This window comes from Acanthochromis polyacanthus, chromosome 16, assembly GCF_021347895.1.
Source record: "Acanthochromis polyacanthus isolate Apoly-LR-REF ecotype Palm Island chromosome 16, KAUST_Apoly_ChrSc, whole genome shotgun sequence".
Taxonomy (NCBI): Eukaryota; Metazoa; Chordata; class Actinopteri; family Pomacentridae; genus Acanthochromis; species Acanthochromis polyacanthus.
This window is the reverse complement of record NC_067128.1, coordinates 10,391,802-10,415,205: the sequence shown is the minus strand read 5'-3', so window position 1 is coordinate 10,415,205 and position 23,404 is coordinate 10,391,802. Positions and strand designations below refer to the sequence as shown.

At 40.1% G+C, this 23,404-nt stretch overlaps 2 protein-coding genes across 4 annotated transcripts; one reads left to right on the top strand and one right to left on the bottom strand.

Moving 5' to 3' along the window:
• The first annotated feature begins 1,029 nt into the window (after nt 1-1,029).
• On the top strand, nt 1,030-13,178 carry cd164 (CD164 molecule, sialomucin). 2 transcript variants are annotated; one of them, XM_022212854.2, is made up of 6 exons: nt 1,049-1,326; nt 1,964-2,035; nt 7,759-7,827; nt 8,164-8,298; nt 8,999-9,091; nt 9,190-13,178. In XM_022212854.2, exons 1-6 carry the CDS (start codon nt 1,266-1,268, stop codon nt 9,354-9,356), a joined length of 597 nt encoding a protein of 198 aa, XP_022068546.1. In that variant the 5' UTR covers nt 1,049-1,265; the 3' UTR covers nt 9,357-13,178. The 2 variants fall into 2 exon arrangements, with proteins under 2 accessions (XP_022068547.1, XP_022068546.1); XM_022212855.2 differs by lacking the exon at nt 8,164-8,298 and having other exon boundaries at nt 1,030-1,326.
• A 4,194-nt stretch (nt 13,179-17,372) lies between these two features.
• cep57l1 (centrosomal protein 57, like 1) lies at nt 17,373-22,691 on the bottom strand. 2 transcript variants are annotated; one of them, XM_022212861.2, is made up of 11 exons: nt 22,504-22,691; nt 21,222-21,393; nt 20,493-20,672; nt 20,287-20,408; nt 20,007-20,120; nt 19,788-19,865; nt 19,227-19,316; nt 19,064-19,135; nt 18,718-18,974; nt 18,492-18,636; nt 17,373-17,883 (listed from the first exon to the last, which is right to left on the bottom strand). In XM_022212861.2, exons 1-11 carry the CDS (start codon nt 22,522-22,524, stop codon nt 17,677-17,679), a joined length of 1,458 nt encoding a protein of 485 aa, XP_022068553.1. In that variant the 5' UTR covers nt 22,525-22,691; the 3' UTR covers nt 17,373-17,676. The 2 variants fall into 2 exon arrangements, with proteins under 2 accessions (XP_022068553.1, XP_022068552.1); XM_022212860.2 differs by having other exon boundaries at nt 18,492-18,974.
• Between the last annotated feature and the right edge of the window lie 713 nt (nt 22,692-23,404).

Genomic DNA, 23,404 nt, shown 5'->3' with positions numbered 1-23,404 from the left:
AGCATCTGGACAAATTTTGTTGCAAATAATATGCAAAATATAAATATGATAAAGTTAGAATGAGCACACTTTTGATAATAATAATTATAATAATAATAATAAGTATAAGTATAATAATCACTATTATTATAAATTATAAAAATATTTTTACTATTTATTAACTGTTATTAATAAAATAATAGTACTTTGTTAATAATATATATTAACAAAAGTACAAGCCTCAAGATAATGACCCAGAAATAATAATAATTAATAAAAATAATAATAATAATTGTTTGTTAACTATTGTTAATAAAATAATAGCATTTTGTTAAGACTATGTATTTTAACAAAACAAGATAATGACCAAGAAATAATAACAATAATAATAATAACAATAATAATAACAACAACAAGAGGAAGAAGATGAAGAATTGTTTATTAACTATTATAAATAAAATAATAGTATTTTGTTAATTCTCTCTATATATTAATAATATACTAAATATATATATTAACAAAACAAAGTAATAATACTACTACTACTAATAATTATTATTATTATCCATTTGAATATACTATTATGCTTTTGATAAACTAAAAATTAATAACAATAATAATAATAATAATAATAATAATATTTATTGTTATTATTATTATTATTATTATTATCATCATCATTATTTCTGGGTCATTATCTTGTAGCTTATATGTTTTGTTTTCGTATTTTGTATTTCTTTATTTAAATGGTTAAAAGAGTAGCAAAGAAAACTGAGTAGATTTTGTTGCAACCATTGAAATATATTTTTCAAAATTTGCACCAATGTCTGGCAGTCTTTTGGCACTTGTGTATGAAATTTTCAGGCTGGGTAAACGTCCTGGATGGCTGGATATTAATCACGTTTTGCTTTTAAAAATGCTTTAAGGGCCTCTGCCGCGTCACTCCCACCTTTAATTTAATACAGATAGTTGCGGCCCACAGGTGTACCTCCGTCAGGTGTTTGCGGCTGCTGTCTCAGCCAATCAGAAGTGGAGCTCTGCGTTAAATCGGTCCTTGTTTCCTGGGACGTGTTTGCAGCTGAACCCTCCCCGCCAGCAGCGCCACATGACCTGTCAAGTAGGAAGTGTCGAGCTAGCAGCAGCAGCAGCAGCAGCAGCAGCGTCAGACGCACAGACGAAGAGGGAGCTGTGAAATCTCCTAAGTCTCTTTCTCGACGTTTCGTTCTAACCCGCTACGTTTTGCTCCCGTACAAAGAGCCGCTAAGAGCTCCAAGTTGGCCGCAGTCATGTCGCTGAAAGTGGCGTTTTTCGCGGTGGCTCTGGCTCTGATTGGCGCAGCAGCCGCAGGTAAGTTTTGCGACCTCTCACCGCTTAGCTAGCGGCTAGCTGAAGCCAACCGTGTCCCTCCTTTAGCCACCCGGTAAACTCACTTTTACCCCTGCGTGTGGCTCTAGTTTCACTCCCTTTAGGCCCCGCTACACGTCTTGTTTTTTTAGTTTCATAGCTGTCATCTATTCTTTTTTTCTAGCTTACAAAAATAGCCCTTTTTTGGCAACTTGTCAGTTTTATTTCCACTCTGGCCAGCAAGAGTTACCAGGACCAGCTAACGCTTTAGCCTGCTAGCACGCTGTGTTGCCCGACATTATATTTACATCGTTAACTGCTATTTTTGTGCCATTATGTGGTTCATGGGAGGACACAAGTAAGAGCGCAGGAACAGGACTGGTGTAGCCCAGGTTGATCAGGTTATTAGTGGCCAGACCAGGTTGTTATGTAACACTCTCACATTACAGGCTCCTCTGTAGTGCCACACTTAGAAGATTTATTACCATGTATTACCCTGCTTTGTTTGCCTTGTGCCCGGAGATTCAACATGTCCTTTGTTTGCCTAGCCGCCCCAGAGAGTTAGTTTCATTTTCTGTCACATGTAAGGAAGTTACTGTAACTCACAAATAGCCATACCTAAATCTAATTTCTTCCACAGATGAATGTTCAACCAAGCCATGTGCATCATGTGAAGCGTTTACTGACTGCCAGTATGTTAACTGCACGACATGTGAGTATCTGTCTGAATGTGTGACAGGTTGTTGCACAGGTTGGTCTTTGTGTGTCCCTTAATTGTCCCCAATTGTGGAGACGGCTGAGCGGACTGGATGTGTGATTCCTGGGCACAGAGGGAATTTATGGCAGCAGTGGTGCGATCTTTGTGGTAACTCGGGCCTGTGGATCTGAAATCTGGATCTAAATCCTGCAGTTGCAGAGTATTAACGGGAGGGATTGTTTACTTATTAAAATGTCTATTTTCAGCTGTGACGGTCTCACTACTCAGTACTGCTGTTCTTTAATGTCTATATGTTAAATCATATCTCTGCCTAAACACAAGGGATCTGAATAGCATAAATCTCTGACTTCTGTTAGGAAATATGCTACAATGATATTTTTTAACCTAATTTGGAAATCCACTGCTTGTGATTAGAAGTGTGCACTGTTCAAAGTACTTGCCATAACAAAACTGCATGACAGATCGTTTCCCTGAGTCGTCCTCCTTCTACAGTTTGGTGTTTTTGTGTTTTCTGCTGTTAGTAGGTCAGGAGAGGAGCTGCTTGTTGTGCGACTAGTGGTGTCAGAAGTTACAGCTTTTGAGTAAAGCTTCTGTCATCAAATTTCTGACTTATCACACAAGTTTAATCAGCAGATAAGAATATAGTTGTACTGAAACGTGCAGGTTTATTGGCTCGAAGTGCACTTGTGACTGTGTTTGATGGAAAAAAACATTCCTCGTGATTGAAGGCTCTCTTGGGTAATGATGACCATTTGACCCTCAACGGCCTTATTCCCTTCGAGTTCAGTTTGTGTAGTCAGCCACACACATGGGTCTGTGGTGATTGTGAAAAGACGAAAAGGACCGGAAACGAGGGGTCGTGTGGCGGGAAGCTTGCAATATCCTCATAGAGGGGAACAGAAGGAAGGAGAGGATACCGACAAAAATGAGAGGAAAGAGTGTGCAAACAGGATAAAAGATTAATTTGCTGTGTGTTAACGTTTTTTGCTTCGAGTGCAGCTCAAGACTCAAATTTCAGTCGCTTTAGGCTCATATAATGGATAATGTGTGTCACAGGTTGGTTGGGTAACTCCAAAATCAGTAAGCTAAGCTCCTGTGACAGTTAAATTTAGTACAACAGGCACACAGTGTTTTAACTCACAGGGGGGTTGACCTGTTTGACAGATTCACCAATGAGAAGCTGTGATTCTCTCCAGGAGAGACTATCTTGAGATTTGGTGAGCCCACACCCTCCTCCTGCTTTGTCTCTGAATGTTGCGTGGCCCCCGTGACGGTGATGCATCCCTTTATGATTTATTTAGTGGTGAACAGGACGGACGAGATGGCAGTTATGCGCTGCTTTTTAGAGTCACGCAAGACTGGATAGGTGGGTTTCTTTTGTGCTTCCCAAGGGAGAAGCAAGTCCGGGGTTTAGATTACATTTTTATTCACAGGAGGAAATAACACCAACAGACACAAAAACCCAAATCAATATGAAGATAAAGCTCTGTTCCCATATTAGGTTGGTTAAGTTTTAAGCTGCTTTGATTTATTTTACAAAAGATTTAATAAGCAGTTGTTTTACCCAGATTTGAGTACGATAAGCACTCTGTTCTTGTTTGAAAATGTGTCTTCGGCTTTGACTTCCTGAAGACTTCCTTCTCACACCAAAACAAACAATCTACTTGAGCCCGCACTGTTTACCACACAAAGCAAGAGTACGGCTAAGGCTTTCACAAGCTCAAAAGTGGATCACCTATTTGAAATTACCTGGGCAAAAAAAAAAAAAAATCCCTTAAAGGTTAGCTCTGGCCAGCCAAGATGGCTTTAATGAAATGCAGCATAACCACACCGCTGTATTGCAAGTGAACGCCTACCACATTGTCATTACCAGATTTATCTTTGGCTTAGGGATTTTGTGTAAACAAGCCTTTGGTGTCAGAAGCGCATTTCCTTGCTGCCTGATGTTTGAATGCTCAGAAACTTTACACGTGTACACACACAAGCTCTGTAGCGCGTTTAAATGTAGGCTGTAGTCTGAGACAAAGCTTGTTGAGTGCTCTTCACTTAGATAGAGGCTGTTTTCTGCGGTGAGCTCGAGGCCCAAGACTCTTCGCTGACACCTCTTGTCTGAGCAATTTGTAGATGTGACGATAATGTCACCATCTTGGAAACGGGTGAGAAAGAGCTCTACCTTTCACAGCTGCCTGCGAGATAGTATCCCTCTGACCTGTTGGACTGATAAAATCCTTCTGCCACGTGGTTCAGTATTCATAGATCTGTGTCAGGTCGCGCAAAGGGTTTGAAACATAAGACGGCCAGTATTTAAGAATTCATTTAATCTGGGATCTAGCTGTATGTTGGTTAGGAAGGCAGTGAGTCATTTAGTCATTTCTCACTGCAACCCTCCAAACCTCAAGCAGTTTCTGTTGGTGGTTTTTGCTCCTGTCACATTTTGAGCCCCTCTGTGGGAACAACACAACCATAGTTAGAAGTAGAAAGAACTCAAAATGTCTTCTGTGCAGAAGTCCTAAAACAATAAAGGAGAATTTCTTTGTAGATTTTACAAAAATAGAGAAAACTAGGATTAACACAGACAACTTTTTCCAAAAATGGTGATCCATGTACTATAGATATTTTTTAACTTAAATTTTTAATTGGTTTCCATACTTATCTGTTTTGCCTAAACGCAGCCTGCAGTTCAGCTGAAACCTCCATGAATTTTTGTCATGCGGTGTTTGTCACAGCTGAGTTGCTAATGGCATTTGGGCGTGCTGAAAAATGCAAAAAAATTAGGCTTTTACAGAATCCGGCTACTGCAAATGATTTATTTTGGTGGAATTTTAACTAAGACATGTAGGATTGAATGATTCTGATGAAATATGTCAATTGTAGGTTTAGGTATGGTTAAGGTTCCAAAGGGAAATTCAAAGGTGTTGAAAATTCAAACTATTTTTTTTTCAGTTCCTCACTCTGATAAATTGTGTAATTTTGGCAATTTTTCAAAAATAATTTGACACATCACTTCCCTTTCAAACCAACTGACTGGTTTAAGGGTCCAGATGTTTAGAAACGTTTCACATTTATATTTTGACTTACAAAGTGGCAAATGACTAATTAGGGTTGTTATAAATTGTGTAGATTTCCTTTGCTGAGCTATAACGGTAAAATCATGTAATTAAGCAGGATGAGCCATTTAAAAAAAAAAAGAAAAGAAAACGTGCATATAATCAGGGAGAAGCTACACAGGCAGATGGAAACAGTGGTGATCAGTCAATACTTTGAGTAATGGACACTAACAGAAAAAAACTGCCTCAATAATCACATTACCAATTGTAAAGTAGCATAATTTTAAATAAAAACCTTGCATAATTGACTCCACAAACTACTAACTGTGGCAGAGATGCTGTTTAATAGTTGCTTGTGTCCAAATTCAGGGCAAAAGATGCATAAGCTGATAAAAGGAACACAAACTATAGTCATGGGAGCAAATGGAAAATGTAACACGAGCCAGCGAGTTGTTTTCTGTCCTTATTTGGAGACGGACAAAAGATGCTTCCAACAATTGCTGCAGACTGACTTTGTGTTAAACTTGGTTTATCTGTAATTTACAGGCAGCCATCTGGGGGTAGTCAGTGGTTGCTCTGGATTAACATATAACCAATAAGGAAGGTGTAGGAAGGCATTTTCCAGCACCAGGGGCACCACAGCGAGTGGAAACACTTTCCTTTATGATGTTCCCATATTCAAGGTAACACCCCCACATGCCCATAAAACAAACTCAAAAGTGGCGTTTCCACAAAGAGGAGGACAAAGGTCTTTAATGGCCTTCCTTGTCATAATATTTAACGGTTATTGAGGCTTTGTGGGAAATGTCTTTTCAACTTCTGTATTGCGTGACCTGTTTTAGTTTGAAGACGTGCTAAGCAGTACTCCAGAAAGAAGTGAAGGAAAATTGCTGCTGAAGGATATTTGTGTCCTGTTATTTTCACAGCTGTATCTGCACAAAATTATCCCAAAGTTCTGAGTAAAGGTGCTAATGTCATAGAATAATCTGTAATGTATAGTAGGGCTGCAGCATTGACTCCTGAAAGTGAATGCATTTAGTTTTTGTTATGAATGATGAAGAAAAGCATACAATTCTGACATTTTAGGAGCCACAGTTTATGCTCAAATACATACATTTTTCTAATTTATATTTAACTTCACACACTTCAGACTTCTCAGTTGACACTAGACATAGTGGGGACGTCGTGTTTAGGTTTGTGTTCATGAAGAAGCTTTGACCCAGATGTTATCAGTTTATGGACCAGATTTCTGATGTGGGTGTATCTGTGCTAAAGCTACTGATAGCATCAGTTCAGCTTCAACAATAGCCTACAAGTGTGCCGCATAGAACTGGGTGAATAGAAATGTGTAGTCACAAGGTGCTGACAGCCATGACTAATCGTCTCGTCACTGCAATACAGTCAAAGTTGTACATGAAATTACATGTTTGTCCAGTTTATCGTGTCTGTAAATCAGTAAAATTTAGTCATCTGCTGAATGTTTATGAACCTAAATCATTGACTGTCTGTATTTTGATTTGCTGTCCAGGTGTCTAGAATCAGCAAGACTTCATGGCGGGTCAAAGTTCCCTTCTGTCATTGTTAATAAGTCATCCGTTCACAGTAAAATAAAATACACCTAGATGATCAACATATGACGCACAGGACTGAATACACATTAATAGATGGAAATGTTTTCAGTCTAAGAACCATGATAGAAAATGGTACATTTGCTTCAATTATTGTGTTGACCTGCATGTTATTAGATATTTGCAACTGACTTCACTATCACTGTTCTTTGCTACTTCATTCTTCTGGGAAATGTGTACATTTCTCTACTACTTTTATCTGACACCCATAGTTACTTTGCTGGTAAATACGACAGATAAAAACATTTAAAGTATCAAATATAATGCAGTGTGACGGATCAGAATTGTTTAAAAAGCTTGATCTTATCAAGGTACAGCATAAATTATTCTGCTTCCCATTTTTGTGATGTATTATTAATTTGATCCTATGTTGTTTAGTAGTATAGCTCTGGGGCAGCGTCGTTGTTTTAAGAAATACCTGAAGTGCCATTTGCTGTCAGTTTCCATATTGTATGTATCTATTCTGAATGCAGAGTTCTAATGGAGTGTGTTTGTGTCGTTCTTGCTTTTACTTAAGTGTAGCGTCGGAATCTCTTTCGCTGCTGCAAGAAGTATTCCACATTCTCCTCACTGCGACTGCATTAGCTACAAGAAATTATGCTGATACAGTGCTGAAAATGAAAGTGCACAAACCAGGTTCAGGCGGGTATGATGGGGGCAGCAAGATGAAGGGAACGCCATCCTTCAGCTGCAGGATGTGGGCCTGTGAGCAACTGCTCTGACCTTCCTGTGCAGGAGATGAGCAACGAGAGCTGTTCTACCACATTTTGTGCTGCTTAGCTATTTACATGGACAGACTCAGTGGAAAACAGATTGCCAGCTGCAGATAACTGTGTTCTGTGTAAAATCTGCTGAAGAACAACTGAACATTGTCATGTTTTGGCGTTTTAGACAAATGCCCACAGTAGCATTGAATGTAACACACAAAATGAAGTCCTCCTGCTCTTGCTGACTCTAAAACATGATTTGACTGCTTGGATAAAGTTAGCTTCTACAAACCCTGAATCAAACATTTAATTCCTGATGCTTTTGTCTCTTCCAGCATTTATTGGTTGTCGCAATATGACTCTTCTTGGCGCCAATGAAACCTGCCACAACATCAGCTGCTTGGGTAAGTTTAACGACATCGTGGTTCTAAGTAACAATGAAAATGACCATTCAATGTTCTTTTAGGACTCCTTTTCTTCAAATGAAGTGTATAAACTCTGCAGATTCTGCTTTCCTGCTACGCTCTAAAGTGTTAAGTGTCAGTCTGAGTCTTTCTGGGTCTTTCTCTAAATATTTTCTGTGTGTCCAGCAGACTTTGCCACATGTGTGACATTATTTTAATCTGTGGAAGATAAATGGTGGGGGACAGTTACGCAATTCTGTAATTTGGGGGCATAACCTTCTTGTTTGGCTGGTTTCTGTTGCTTTCCCCTTGTCTTGGTGTTGGTTCCTTGTCCAGTTGATCAACCCACAACAGTCCAGGCTGAAGGTTCCCCACCTACCCCGACTGCTCACCCTTCTTCGACTCATACCCCTCCCACTACAGCCCCCCATACCTCTGTTGTTGTCCCCACCTCTAACAGCAGCACCACAGGTAACATTCCCTAAAAACCTCAGCTATCCCCTCCTGTACTCTGTGACGTGGGCTTTCCAATAGATTTGAGAGCTCTTAAAATTATAATTCTTAAGAGCCTGTGATTTTGATACTTTTATTTTTATGGGCTTCTTTTTTCAACAGCAGCCATTCAAAATGTTTACATTCTGTAATCAAGTCAACAGAAGAGTTCTGATTATTAAAAAGTACATTTTTTGCTCATTGTGCTCATTTTTTGTAACAACAATATAAAGACCTGCACCTCTATGGGAAATAGGTATAGAAGTAGAGAGAGCTCAAATGTCCTCAGCAGTTTGACACCGTTATATTCATGTAATCATAAAAGATGGTTTTATTTCTGACTACATGCTATAGATTTTTGTGCTTTTTTGTTTACATGTCTCTTATAAACAGGGCCTGCAGTTCAGCCAAAATTCAGCAAAAAAATTGCCAGAATTATTTGTCATGTGACTCCTGGTTGCACCCGAGTCACTACTGGCTTCACGGTTGGGCCATATAGAGCTGATTTGTTTCGTTTTTATGATACGATTTACAGATAAGTTTATCTAATTGGTGTCTGTTTTTGAAGTGATGCAGAATGTCACCAGATCAGTCAGAAGTATTAAGAATTCCAACTTGAAGCCTGTCACATAAAGGCATAGAGGCTAATGGATGTTTTCTTACTGTGACGCTACTACAGACAATGCGACTTCTACCGTTGGACCAACTTCCAGTACCAACGCCAGCACAACCACCACCACCACCACCAACACCACCACCACCACTACTGCAAGTAAGTCTGGCACAATGATGGAGAAATTTCTAAATCTGTCCTCTAATCTGTACATAAACGGCAGTATCTGATCTCCTTTGCCTTGTCTTTTACTACAGCTGTGGCCAACGTGACGAGCACCACACCAGTCACCCCTCACAAGAAGTCGACCTTTGACGCCGCCAGCTTCATCGGTGGAATCGTGCTGGTCCTGGGCTTGCAGGCAGTGATCTTCTTCCTCTACAAATTCTGCAAGTCCAAGGACCGCAATTACCACACCCTTTGAAGTGGCTTGCACTTAAGGTTCCACATCATTCGACCTATCCCACTGAGTAGACCCTGCCAGAGAAAACTCCCCACTCAGCACACATTCATCAGGGCGGACTCAAACAGTGTTTTCAAGCAGGTTTTTTTTTTTTTTCCTTTTCTTTTTGGGATCTTTTGATGTTTGTGCCACTTGGGGTTTTGGCCTGCGTTAGAGCTGCCTTTGTAGCTCGTATTAAGGCAACCACGCTGCCTGTATGTATTATAATTCACATCACACCAACTTGTACATCTCTAGTGACCAGACTTTTAGGCTTTGAGCATTTGATTACATCATCTGGTAGCTACTCCCACCTCCCTCATGCAGTTAGTCACTCTGCAAAGACCGTTTTCCAGTGAATTGATTGGGCGTGTTATTTACAGCACCTCTCGTCATGCGATCCTCAGTTAAACACACCACATGAGAGTAAAGGAAGTAGTCATGTGTGTGGAGTACCTTCACTGTTGATGCTTGGAAGTCGTACAGCTGCAAAGTGGTAGCATTTATATCGTTTATTTAAAAAAAAAAAAAAGTCTTGATTTGGAAACCCTGTTTGAGTTCACAGCTATTCTTAAATGTGATGACTGCGATGATTCAGTATTGCTTTTAGCCTCTTAAGTTGTAGGTTTCCTGTCCCTCACGCAGCTGTATCGTGTTTATAGATGATGGAGAAAAAAAAGGCAGAATTACCTACAAAGCAACACTCGATCATCTGATGTCGGACTAAAGAAAAAGGTTTTATTTTCATGGGAGTTTCTCTGAGCATTTAGGAGTCCTCTGCATTTTCTGCTGTTGAATTCCCTTGGAAAAATTTTCAGCCCATACAAGATGTTAAAAATGTCCAACATCAACTGCCAGTACAGCAGCTCAATGCAATAAATCATGGATCGAATTAATTTCACAACCATTAATCTCCCAACAGTCATTTCTGATCTTACCCACTTGGGTTGCTAATGTAGACCCCTTCCTTTCTGTGGAGTATTCAGAAGGGGTCAAAATTGTTGAATACTTCAGAAAATGTTTAAATGTATAAAATGGAGAATGGGGAGATATAAAATGGCATGCACCTTTTCTTGATGTGGACAGTGAGAGCAGTGAAGTGCCTTTAATGTCCAGTATGACTTAAAGAGAGAGAGAGAGAGAATGAAGAGTCTTTTCTTCCTGGTTGAGGCCCGAGTGTTGTCATTAGTTTATATTTGTAAGCAAGAAACGGTATCGCTGTGCTGATATTGGTGAGAACCGTAGTGTCCCAGCTGGACTGAAGAGCCTTTTATCGTTAAAAGTAGATGGTTATTACTCAAGGGCCTTGATCAGTCAAGACTATTGTCCCTGTAGGTACCATAGAGGACTATATTCAGTGCATGAAACCCACGGTCATGTCACCGGTGACTTTGTAGAAATTAATCCTTTAAAGGTACTCTCAATTTTGTAGCATCTAATCCTGCCGTCTAAATTTCCTTCCGTCTCTGTTTTAGAACAGTTGCACAGCAAACGATGAGCTGACAGGAAGTTTCAGACTGCTGTTATAGGTGCAATAAACCTGAGTGTACCTTTCTTTTAAAGAAATGGAAAAAAATATTGGACTTAATTTAAAAACTAGTGTATCGGAGAGAGTGTGTTTAAGTAAAAAAAAAAGAAAAAAAAAAGGGAGAAAAAAAAGTTTGAGTGTTGGCTTTGTGCACCTCTGATTTCTGACTTTGCCGTACAAACCAGAGGATTGAGAATGAAATGCAGAGTTGCAACAACAAGGTGGCTGCGCTTATGCTCATGTCAAGGCCTCTAATTAGTTAGCTGCTAACTGTGATTTCTTCCTTTCCCATTTGGTCCCTCCTGTACATAGCCATGTCCTGTGTTTTGTTCATCTTCTAGGTTTCAACTTAAGGAAAGGCTAAATGAAGAAGTGTTTTATTGGAAACTTTTTGCTCGTAGCAGCTTGTCAGTGTCGGGAATGTTTTGTTTAAATGCCTTCTTTGTGTTTTTTTTTTTTTTTTTGTCATTATTGCATGCTGAATGCTTGGAGTTGTGATTTATTTTCCTTCCATTGCATATGTTCTTAGGGGTTTAGACACACTTAAAAACCACTTAATTATTTGTGATTAGCCCATATGCTAGCTGAAGGAATGCCTTGAAACGGTGTGCATTAAGCCAAAGTCCTCACTTCTGGCATGGAAATTGAGCATTGCACTGACAAGCTTTGTTTTGTAACTTTGCCTTTATAAATGTTTTCATGGTTCAGCTAAAAAAGCAAAACGACAACAAAAAACAAACAAAAACAGATGCTTGTATAAATACTCAGTCTTGAATATTACTGCTAGATAATGAATGAAGAATTACCCTGTTTTGTATGACCACAAATGGTAAGAAATTCATGATCAAGTGTTTAGTTTTTTTTTCTTTGCTTCTATAATTTGGGATTACATGTTTACTGCTGCTCACTATTAACACGCCTTTAACCTACTGTCATCTGGTGGCATTAGGCTACAGCCCAAAGACCCAAGTGTGGCGAGTAGGCTAGAGCGTTTTTGCCTTAGCTGCACCCATCTCATTCACTCTCTGCATGTGGAGTCCCTTCGGCCAAATTAAGAGAAATACTTTGCGTTTTCGCTCACGGCTGCTGAGTGGCCTGCTGTGTAACCACTGAGTGCTCTTCGCATTCCGACATGGTAGCTGCATTCCTGAAGAACACAGCATCACATGTTGACGTTGTCCAAACGGGTCTGTTGTCCATGGATACCCGATGTCCGCTGTGTTGCATCTCAGCAACTCCTTCACACAAGCTACCAACTCAGTTCCCTGCACCTCTTAAGGAAAAGTGCCTTATTCAGTTGATATCCTTCTATAGTTGTGATGTAAAACGATATGCCACATGTATTAAATATCAACGGGACTCAGCACTTTCAGGCCCCTGTTAAGTGGTTCTCTGTGTTGTATTCTGCTTAAATGTCTGTCTTGTCACACTCGGCCTTAACTTCCTGGTCAAACTCAAAGAACATTTCCTTGTGACGGGCTGTTCAGGCAATTATCAGGGCCGCTGTGGCTTCAAAGGGTTCGCTTGTTGGATGTGTCTTGAACCTGCGTATCACATTTCAGCAGCATTTAACGATTACACGGTGGAATTATAGCTTAAGTGCTGCTTAAATGACTCTAATCGGATGAATGGCGTAGTTTTGAAACAGATGAAGCCTGGTCGTGGCCCGGACAGCTTCTCACCACGTCATTATCATAAAACAACTCGCTGGTGATGTTGTAACCACAGCCACCGACCTTGAGTGTGCTTTATTGCAACATTTCCTCCACACTGCATATCACATGACTTGAACTCCTCTTTGGTTGTAATATGTGGTGGTCGATTCGAATGACATGACATCTTCTGTCCAGTAGGGCTTTAAATTCACATTTTTGCTTGGTCATGGAGGGCTCTCCTATCAGTTTTCAGCCTTGTAGTGTTCAATTCAAAGCGCGATGAGTAACAGGCTTTTTGATTCCCTCCTTTTGCCTTGTGGCTTTATTGCTAAGTGCACACAATCTAGTGCCGTACTTTTACCCGTTCTTTTAGAGGCCATTAGTCTTGTAGGTACGATTTTTGGTTTTTCTTGCCACCCCACTTTGACACACACACAGCCATATGTAGACACTTGCAGGTGCCACAATGCCTCCTGAAATGTTTTTGTGCTTATTTTGTTTCCCGTTTTTTTCCCCCCCTCTCAAGCTTTTTCTTTTATGTTTTGTTTCTGGCCTTGTTTTCTAGTGTTGCCTTTAGCTTCACAATGTTAAACCAATAAAGTTTGAATATTGTTAAACAAATTACCCTATTTTCCTTTCATTTGACAGCGGTGTCGACTTCCTCAGAGCTTGTAATTTACATGAGTGGGACGATGATACGCAGGCAGGTCTTGTGGGGCTCTTATCGCCATAGTTACAGTTGAAAGGCCAGTTACCCGGACAACAAAAGGTGGTGTATCAAATTCGTGGTTTCCCTTTGTCTTGCCCTGTGTGCAACTAAGACTACGTCAACAAATTCTCTTGTTGGAGATGTGAAGAACAAAGCGGTGCAATCAAACCATATTTACATCATCGAGATATTTTTGTATCTCTAAATTGGCAGTATGCATATGGAGGTGGTTTAGTTGACTTTGGACAGTATTCCGCTAGTTATATTTCCAGGCTTTTTACAGTGAAATTAATATTTCCCAAAAATGTCAAGTAAATCTTAGAATAATTTGTCCAATTTGTTTTGCTGATATTCTTTGGCTGTATTTGTTAAAGTTTTGCCACTTTTTATGATCCGCTTCATGGATCATTTTCAGGCAGATTCACAACATGTATGCTACTCTTATGTGCAACATCTACCCAGCCCCATTCATGACCTCGATTCCTAGTTCCTTGTGTAGTGACGAGACGATGATTACAGGGAAAAGAAAAATAGATTACATTTCTAGCACACATTTAAATATTCCGGGGAATATTTAAACTAAAAAAAAAAATCCTTAAATGAAACAATCTTATGCTCACATCACAGCAGATGAATTTAAAAAAAATCTGATTGTGAGACTTCATAAAGATGGAAGTACAGTCACAGGAATACACTGAACCATAGTGCACTAATCAGTGGCCATCCTCCATAAATGATAACGGACAGTTCACTACGAGCATGTCTAGCTGTGAAAAAGAGATGGGCAGGTGTTTCAGACTTCTCAATGGGATTATCTGCTCAAATTGAAGTTTCTGTAACGGTTCAGTGTCAAGAGAATTGCATAACGTGAATCTCTACAGATGACTATAAGAAAAGAAATCTCTTGCTTGCTCTTTGGCACTCAACTGAAAGGTTTGACTTTCTGATGACCGTGGGAGCTTGTTCATTTGTCAGAGAAGATCAAAATAAATTTGTTCAGATTGAGTTCAACATTTTGATTTCAACCTGGTCAACGGTACCACGGTGAATGCATAGTCCTGAAGCATGAAGGTGGGAGGGTGAAGGTACAGGGCTGCATGAGTACAAAAGCTGCTTCAGAGATGATTATTTTCTTCATAGAATGAATCCAATAGAAAACCTTTCGGTATTTTAAATGTAGAGCAACACAACCTGTCCAGCAAAGAGCAGCTGGAAAAAATAAGTCTTTCAGGAATGGCAGAACATCTCTGCAGGAATTTTGTATCCTCCATGCTGAAGATGATGTATCCATCCATTATCTATACACAGGGAGAACATGCAGAAACCAGGGATCTTCTAGCTGCAAGGCAACAGCCCTATCTTGACTTAATTTGTTGCCTTTTGTGCTTCAATTCAGATAAAATTCATCTGATTGATGTAATCTCATATTACATAGGATGTATTTCAGCCTGGAATGGCATATTCCGGACTATTCTATGTCAGCCCCCTGGGTGTAAACTGGGCTAAGCTGAAGTATACTTTGGCTGGGGGTTTAATCTGGCCTGTTGCACATCGATCAAGTCAATCTTAGCTTGAGCACAAATCAAAGACAAAACGGAGATATTATACTGAAATCTACAATGTACAGAAACAATTGAAAGCAACACCAGCCAATGTGGATGTTCTTTCATAATGTTTTGCTTAAAATTTTCTTGGTTTTCAATTCAGTTTTTCCTTTGATTTGAACTTTTTAAATCGTAATTAGCTCAAGGACATTCTAGTCATGTTCTTTCATAATGATTTGCTTTCTGAGCATACCTCTTAGTAGCAAAAACCCTAAATAATTGAACAATTAAGAGTTTAACATGCTTAATCTTTATGTGTCAACAGGAATAAAGTGACCTAGGCCAGTTTATATTCGGGTATACTTTGGCCGGGGGTTAATCTGACTTGTTACATCGGAATGCAAACCAGGGATCTTCTAGCTACGAGGCAACAGTGCTAATCACTCTGCTGTGGGGCCTGTATTTTTAATCTAAAGCAAATCTAAATTGTTATTTTTTAATTTGACGTGAGAAAATACCTTCTGGTTCAACTTTGCAGAAGTTATCCAGTCACCGCAACGTGGAATAACTTCGAATAATTTGACATTTAAGTGATGTTACTGCTTATGACCACAGCTTTTTCTTCAGTCTACAAAAATGATCCTGCATGTCCTAAACTTTGAGTAGCCCAACACTTCCTCAGTGTGTATGTCATTTAGATAAAGGATCAACATATTATTGAACGGGAAACACGTGCAGGGTTTATTTCAGCATGTGCAAACATCAATAAAACTGCCATTAACATGTGAACTGTTGCACCAATAATGTCCAAACCAGTCGGTGCGAACCAAAAACAAAGTAACCAGACCTCCGTTCAAAACAAACCATTTGTTTTTTAAGTGTTGCTCTCTTAACAGGACACAAAGTCAGTTCTCAAGGTCGCTGCAAGGTTCTGCTTATGTCGCAAAAACTGTTTGCTCCAGAGGAAATGTCAGCGAGCATGTGTGGTTATCTGACTCACTCAAGAAGCAGAGTCCACTCGACTACATTCTTGAATGAGGTGTGTGCTTATAGTGTGTGTATTTGAGCTGAGCGCGGTGTTATTCTTCCACTGACCGAGTCCCCAGCTGGCAGCTTCCCAGAACTGTTTTAGGAGAGAAAGTTTGTGGACAGCCTCTCCCCAAGTCCATTAAAAGAACAGGCAACACTTATTTACTCTGTGCTGTTACTGGTGGCCCTGTCATGAGGAAGCGGAAAATCTTTTTGCTTACCAGCAAACATGTAGCCACACGGTGGGGATGCTACTTTTCATTTTTTCCTGTGTGAACCTCTAACCCCTCTGTGACACAGACTGTAATTTTCTCGTGTCTGAATGCCATACTATGCAGACATACCTTAATCTGTACAAGACGATGGACTTCAAACTGTTAGGAAATCCTTTTACTCACCCGCGGCAATGTGCATTACACAGAAACACAGCTGCCTCTCTGAACACACCACTGCTATTCAACACCACACAAAAAGAGGGGGCGTGTAGTCACAAGGTATCAAAGTTGCAGGGTCAGGAGTGTGGACAGAAGGGGACAGAGACGCTGTATGTGCGGGAAAGGAGGGATCTTGACTTGCCTTGGCTAACCTGATTGTTGTGTCCAGTCATGCTCTGTAATCTAATATAGGCGCACAGAGAAACAATGCATGAGGTTTAGTCTTTCTTGCAAACACCAGCTCAGTCCGTGTAACCATGCAGTGAACTCTGCATCATGCCAAGAATACCAGGACCAAGCAGCGTTAGCGACATAACGCACTGACGCAGAAACAAACAATAACAATCATCTGTTGTCTTCCCAGCCAACAGTCTTCCCAGAACCTCAGACTTGGAATTTAGAAGTTGTTTTCATCTTACTGCTTATTTCATTTCAACAATCTGTGACTGTATAGCACATCTAAGGTCATTTATTCTGTTATTTGTGGTATGAAGGCGGGGCAGGATATTGCTATTTGTGTGTCCAAAATATCACCTGGTGATACAATAAAAAAAAAAAAAGCAGACCCAGTCCTGATAAGGTGGATACAGGAATGCTGTGAGGCAGCTTCACGTGTGCTTATTGATTCCACAAAAAGGTGGCTGACTCAAACAAACAGAGCAAAGTTTAAGTGTGAGGCATGCAAGAAATGTGTCCTGTCATCTGACCCGCATATGATTGAGATAGCTTTCGTAGTTGAATTAAAGAGTCAAGCTGTTGTGGCTGTGTGAAATAGCAAAATTCTGAAGACGGTTCCTCCTACGAGCACAGAGCAAAAACACCCACGTCTGTCTGACCTGTGGTCGTGGCTTCATCTACTCAGCTGTGCGGCCAGCTGCTCCAACAGTTCAGAGCATTTGGGCCCTCTGCATTATGCTCTATTCAATACAGCTGGACGAATGATGCCGTACACATTATTATAAAGGTATATTTCATTAGTAAACATGAAATGACATGACTGTTTAATATAGAAGCCTTCAGGTTTGTACACAGATGTAGGCTTAGCACTGCCCTCTAGTGGTTGTTCTGGTGAGGTTCCAACAAAAACAGCAAAAATGAATACGTAGAGAATAAGCTTTATTAAAATTTTAAAACTACATTCTTAAAAATCATTTACATCAGCTCTATTTGAGATGAATTATACTTCATTCACATACTTTTTAAAGCAGATTAAGGTCATAAATTACACCCAATGAAGGCACTGTAAGCACAACCACCTTCCTAATAGGTTTTGTAATAATATACACAGTCCTAATTTGTTGCTAAAAATGACCCACAAGCTGTCTGGAGAGAGATGAAAACAAGCTGCAAGGAGCCGAGGGGGGTCTCATCCAGCTGTAGCATCAGAGCCTGCACACAGAACCTCACGTTTCCCACGAAAGGTCGTCTTGTTTGAGGCCGTTTCTCAGCTTCTGCGTCTCTCTGAGAAGCTGCAGGTTGTTCTGAGTCGTCATACCTTTCTTTTCTTTCTGTTTAGCCTTAACAGGGGAGGGGGCGGGTGGCTTGATCCCACTCAGTTTCTGGGCTGTGTGTTCTTTAGCACATGACTGGCTCTGGGCCATTTTCTGGACCTGTGGAGGAGCAGAAGACAGAAAACTTCACTCCACTACATTCAGATATGCAATATATTACAGATCCTACACAGACATGTTAGAGAAGAAATGACTTTGATTTAGATAATTATGTGTCCATCAAGAGTACAGTTACCTGGTTTATAAAGTCTTATAATCCTATCTTGTCTTCACATAAATATCCATGATTTATATTAACATATAATAACATTTATTAGCTCATATATATAATTTGATATATCTACAGTTTAACTACTGGAGACAAGTCCACTCTTTGTTTGTGCAAAGCAGGCCTCAAGTATCCACATCATTATAGTTGCCTACTGGTTCAAAACGGATTTCCAAACAAGTTCTGAGTTAACAAATCATGGTTGCTGGTGCACCTCAGATTTAAGAGGAGCTTGGAGCAACTTTCAGCAAAAAATATTTGAACAAAGTCCTCAAGAATCAAACGCTGAATATACGCCATTCAGTATAATCAAATTCAAACATAAATTTCTGTTCAGTGCTTTTACACATCCATAGAGTTCCTTTATGAGGTAAAAAAATGTCTTATTTGACATTTACCTCCAGACCCTCTTGGTTCTACTGATTTAAAGCTCACATACCATCTGCTGGTGTTTGCGGAGCTTCGTGATCTGAGCTCCCTTCTCCTCCATCCTGGTGTGCAGCCTCTGCAGCTCGCTCTGCAATTCCCGCTTTCGCTCCTGATGTTGGACGGCATCTATCTGACACACCAGCTCCTGATGTTCACTGACAAACAGACAAACACAAAGATTAATAACGGCTTGAAGAAAATCTACAAAGAAACAACAACAAAGAAAAACAATGTACAAGCTCATCTGTCCCAGCTCATCCTGCAGACCCAACAGCAGGTCAGACAGCGAGCTCAGCAGCTGATCCGGAGGCAGGCTGTCAGGCTGATGGAGGGCAGCGGAAGACGAAGGAAAGTCCTTTTGGAGGCTTTTCTTGGCTCCAGAGCCGGTCCTGTGCAGAGCGCTCACTCGCTCACACAGCTGGGGCTGGTGGTGCTTCATCATGTGAAGGATGGTCTGCACGTTGGCGTGGACTGAATGGCTGGGGCTTGTCGACTACGACGGGTAGGGAGAGAAAAACTCAGTCCAAAGGAATCAAGATGAGGGATTTTTTAGAGTCAGTGTAGAAATCAGAATTGACTTACTGTGCCGGCGACAAAGGGCATTCTTTGGCGCCTTGGACTGCTTAGTGCTACTTCAGTCTGTTTAGAGGTTTTCTGAGACACAAGACAAGTATTGTCACTGCTACGTCCAAACAAATATTGTTCTCTTTAACAAAAATAATGACTTTATAAGTAAAACTAGTACCGTAACAGTCTTTTTTGTCTTCTTCTTTGCCTTTGTGTCTTCAGTAGTTGGCACAGACAATCGAAGGTTGACGTCTAATTCCCTCTGCAGCTGCAGTCATCAGAATTAAGGCAAGGTTAAAATCTCAACAAAAACAAAAAACTGAATCATTCTTCTTTTTCAATCAATTTTTATGATGATTTTGTGGCATTTTACTACCGTTAGCATATTTTTAGTTTTTTGTACATATGAATACTCCGGTGTACTTATTTTCCATTTATCATACTTTAGAATAAAATTGTGTGCTACATAATCGCAATGTCCCAGTTTATTAACAGTGTTTCACACCATACCCTCTTTCTCAACCCATTTTCTGTCCAGTAAAGGTAAAATGCCCCCAAAATGTTACGTAATCAGAACAATTATTTGGCTATTTAGAAATATCCCTTGATACGTATTGTTGAATGTGTGCAAGCTAAGGAATAGGGAATGAAACTGCACACCGGAAAAGGTGAGTCCCATGTAACATTTAACAAAAGTGATCCAACCCTCATGTGAAACAGTGCATTGACTCTGACTGACCTCATCCGCCTTCTCCTGAACAAGTTTACGCTCATGCTCTTCTTTTAGTAGCTTCTGCTCCAGAATGGCAAGCTTCATCTGAAAGTTTAGAACAGAAAATCCACACTGAAATAATGATCTTATAGCTCAGCTAGTGATGATTAGTATTTAGGATACTGATTTAGGGATAAGCAGGCATTTTCACTGGATAGTCTGCAGCACTCAAAAACCTTAAGTCACCTCTGCCAGAGTCTGGGTTCTGCTCAATTTAAGACACTCCGATTCAAGTTTCTCCAGCTTCTCCCGCTGAGTTTGGTTGTTTGAGTTGCTCGGCTGCTGGCTCTGAAGTGAAGCCTGGTGGGGAGTAAGGGGGAAAGGGGAGTCATGTGGTTATTTAGTAACATGCACTCGTGTCATGTACATCTAGAAATGCCAGGAACTAATAAAAGCTGCATCACCAGAATGCATAGCGAACAAAAATCACTTGTTAACCTTTTGTGAAGCACTTTTATTCTTCTACCTGATTTTCCATCAGAGCACTCCTCTCCTTTTTGGCATTTTCAACCATTTTCCTCATGTAGTCCAGCTGCTTCTCAAGGACCTTACAGCGGGCCTCAGCAGACTGCAGTTTTGCATCCATATCTGTTATCATAACCACATGTATGACTTTAATAAAACATGTTAAGGTCCCAGTGAAGCACAGTGGCCTCTCTCTTTATAACATACCTTTCCTGGCAGAGTTATCTGTCTCAGACTGGCTGGCTGATGTTTGACTGTGCAATGCTGTGACCTGCTGATGCTTCTGAGCTTCATGGGAGAACTGATGGTAGCTCTTCTCTGCTTCCTTCCTTTCCAGCTCCAACCGCCTGATTTTCTCCTGGAGGGTCTTTAGTGCATCAACAACAGCTGCAGATGAGTTAACAGCAACAGAAATCATAACGGATTATTGTAAAATAACAATAATAACATTAATAAATCTTTCAAAACCGGTTACGACGTGCTTCACAAAAAAGAAGAAACATCGACCAAAAATGAAGCAACAATTTGACCAAGACTGGAGTTATGTGTTCTCTGTAGACAAGTAAATAGTGAGTTGCAGTGGTCCAGGTGGAAGAAAATAAGGGTGCGGCTTAGTTTTTTAACGATGTTTTTGAGGAGCATTGGTTTGACAGTGTTTTAGATTTGTATGTAGTTGGATTAACTAAGAATCTTAATGTGCAGAGTTAAGGTATTGATCAAAAGCAACTCTCAAGTTTCTAGTCGATTGCTTCAGATTGGTTGTTGGTGGGGCCAAAGACTGAGCCCTGTGGGACACCACATGACATGAGAGAAATCGAGGAACTAAAATTGTCAACAGCAACTTTGAATACTCAAAATTAAGAACAGTTCAGATCAAAAAGGTGGGAATGACAAAACCCTGGGTAAGACAAGACTAGGGCAGTGCCTGTGCCATACCTTTGCTGTCAATGTTCCGCTTGGTCTGTGGCACTTGACTACTGGCCAGCCATGGGTCCACCCTGACAGACGACTCTTCAGGGAGCTCCAGCTGTCTTGATACTGGTTGTAGCCTGTCTGGAGGCTGGTAATAACTCCCAATGTAACTGTTTTTGGATGGTGAATCTAAAATCTACAGACATTAAGGGAAGAAGATTACTATACAAACTATAAAAAGGTAGAACTAACATATTTTTCATCATCAATAGATTGTTTTGTGTCTAACATTGCAGAAAATATGCTTACTTTACATGTTTTTTTTATTTGACTAACAGCTGACGTGGAGTATCTTCTGCCTTAATTTTACTAACAAATTTGAAAAGAAAATGAGCAGAGTCTATCATAAACTACAAAGAGAGCACAACAAACCGAGTCAATCTCTAGAGCAACTGAGTAAAGGAAGCCCTGTGTTTTGATAAATACAATTCTCGACCTGCCGAGTGAGCATCAGCCTGCATGAAGCAAGCCAATATGTGATTTTCTGTTCTCATCAGCTCCTGATTTAAGACACATTGCGTATGATCAAGCGTTTCAATGTCTCCAACCTGAATATCTTATGATCAGGACATAACAGAAATGGAGTCTCCGTACGTTGTAGCACTTCAGATGGACCCTAATGATTCTCTGTCAATGTGCTATCACACACAAAACTTTCCATACACTTAAAATGTTCAATTGAAACGCTATGTTTATTATGGTAGTCTTGAGTTTCCAGTGACGCCTGCAAACTCCTAATTTTCTCTGATGGAAACATTGAAACACGTGTCACAAAAAAAAAAACAATCTTGGATTTTGGTTCTTTAACAGATTTATTAGAAAATTTGTCAAAATCTGCTCGGTCAAAAATACACATGTAGCAATTGCTAATATAAGACTGCCATGATATCCATAGTCAAGTGTATGTACAGTTTTATTGACAACTGTGTGCGTTTTAATGATTATATACTTATATACAGTCTTCCACAAACTATAATCAAAGGTATTCAATAACAGCATATCCTGTCTGGAGTTGACACCAAGTTAGTATTTTCCTGAATAAAAATTTACCATCACGCCGTTTTCCAAACAACCCTGCCTCCGTACCCCTAAAACTCTGAAATGACGATAAATAAAGCCTTAATAACGGGTTATATTAGTATAAAGCAGCGCTGACTTTGCAACCATCAGTTCGTATGTTTGCTAAACAACGCAAAGCTAACAAATTAGCCACATTCCGAGCTAACGGCGGGTTGACGGACGTTACCTGGTCGAGGTGAGTCTCCATTCTGAGACATAGAGAAAGATATCTGTTTATTTAATTATATATAGCAATCCTATAATGCTAATGTAAGCTGTTAATCACTTTGTGTGGCTAATTAACTAACTAGGCGACTCAGTTGTCCTGTCGCCGTTAGTAGAGGCGGTCCGGACTTTTTAAATTTCCCTCCTCTTTGCAGCCCTCCTCACTGTGGTTCCGCCTGCGACTTTTCAAGGTAATTTAAGATACACAGCTACATCTGATAAAGGTTTTTGTCACGGTTGGTTTGTTTAATATAATGTAATTAACAAGGAAAATGCAAAATAAATATAAAATAATAGTAATATAATAATTAAAGTAATAGTGCTTCCCTCTGAAAAAAGAGTCCTACACACCTCAAAAGAAAACATTTTAATTAGATAACATACAAAAAAATTAAAGTATTAAAAATGTACAATATTGAGACTAGATGTTTAAAAGTGGCTGCACAGTGGAGTAGTGGTTAGCACTTTTGCCTTGCAGCAAGAAGATCCCCGGTTCAAATCCCGGGTTGGGCCTGGGATCTTTCTGCATGTTCACCCTGTGCATGCATGGGTTTTCTCTGGGTACTCCAGCTTCCTCCCACAGTCCAAAAATATGCTGAGGTTAATTGATTACTCTAAATTGCCCGTAGGTGTGAATGTGAGTGTGATTGTTTGTCGGTATATGTAGCCCTGTGACAGACTGGCAACCTGTCCAGGGTGTCCCCTGCCTTCGCTGAGTCAGCTGGGATAGACTCCAGCACCCCCCACGATCCTAGTGAGGATAAAGCGGTGTATAGAGAATGCATAGATGGATGGATGTATTTGATCTACACATAGGTGTTGACAATCTGATTACCTATTGAAAGATCCCGGCTATGATTGTT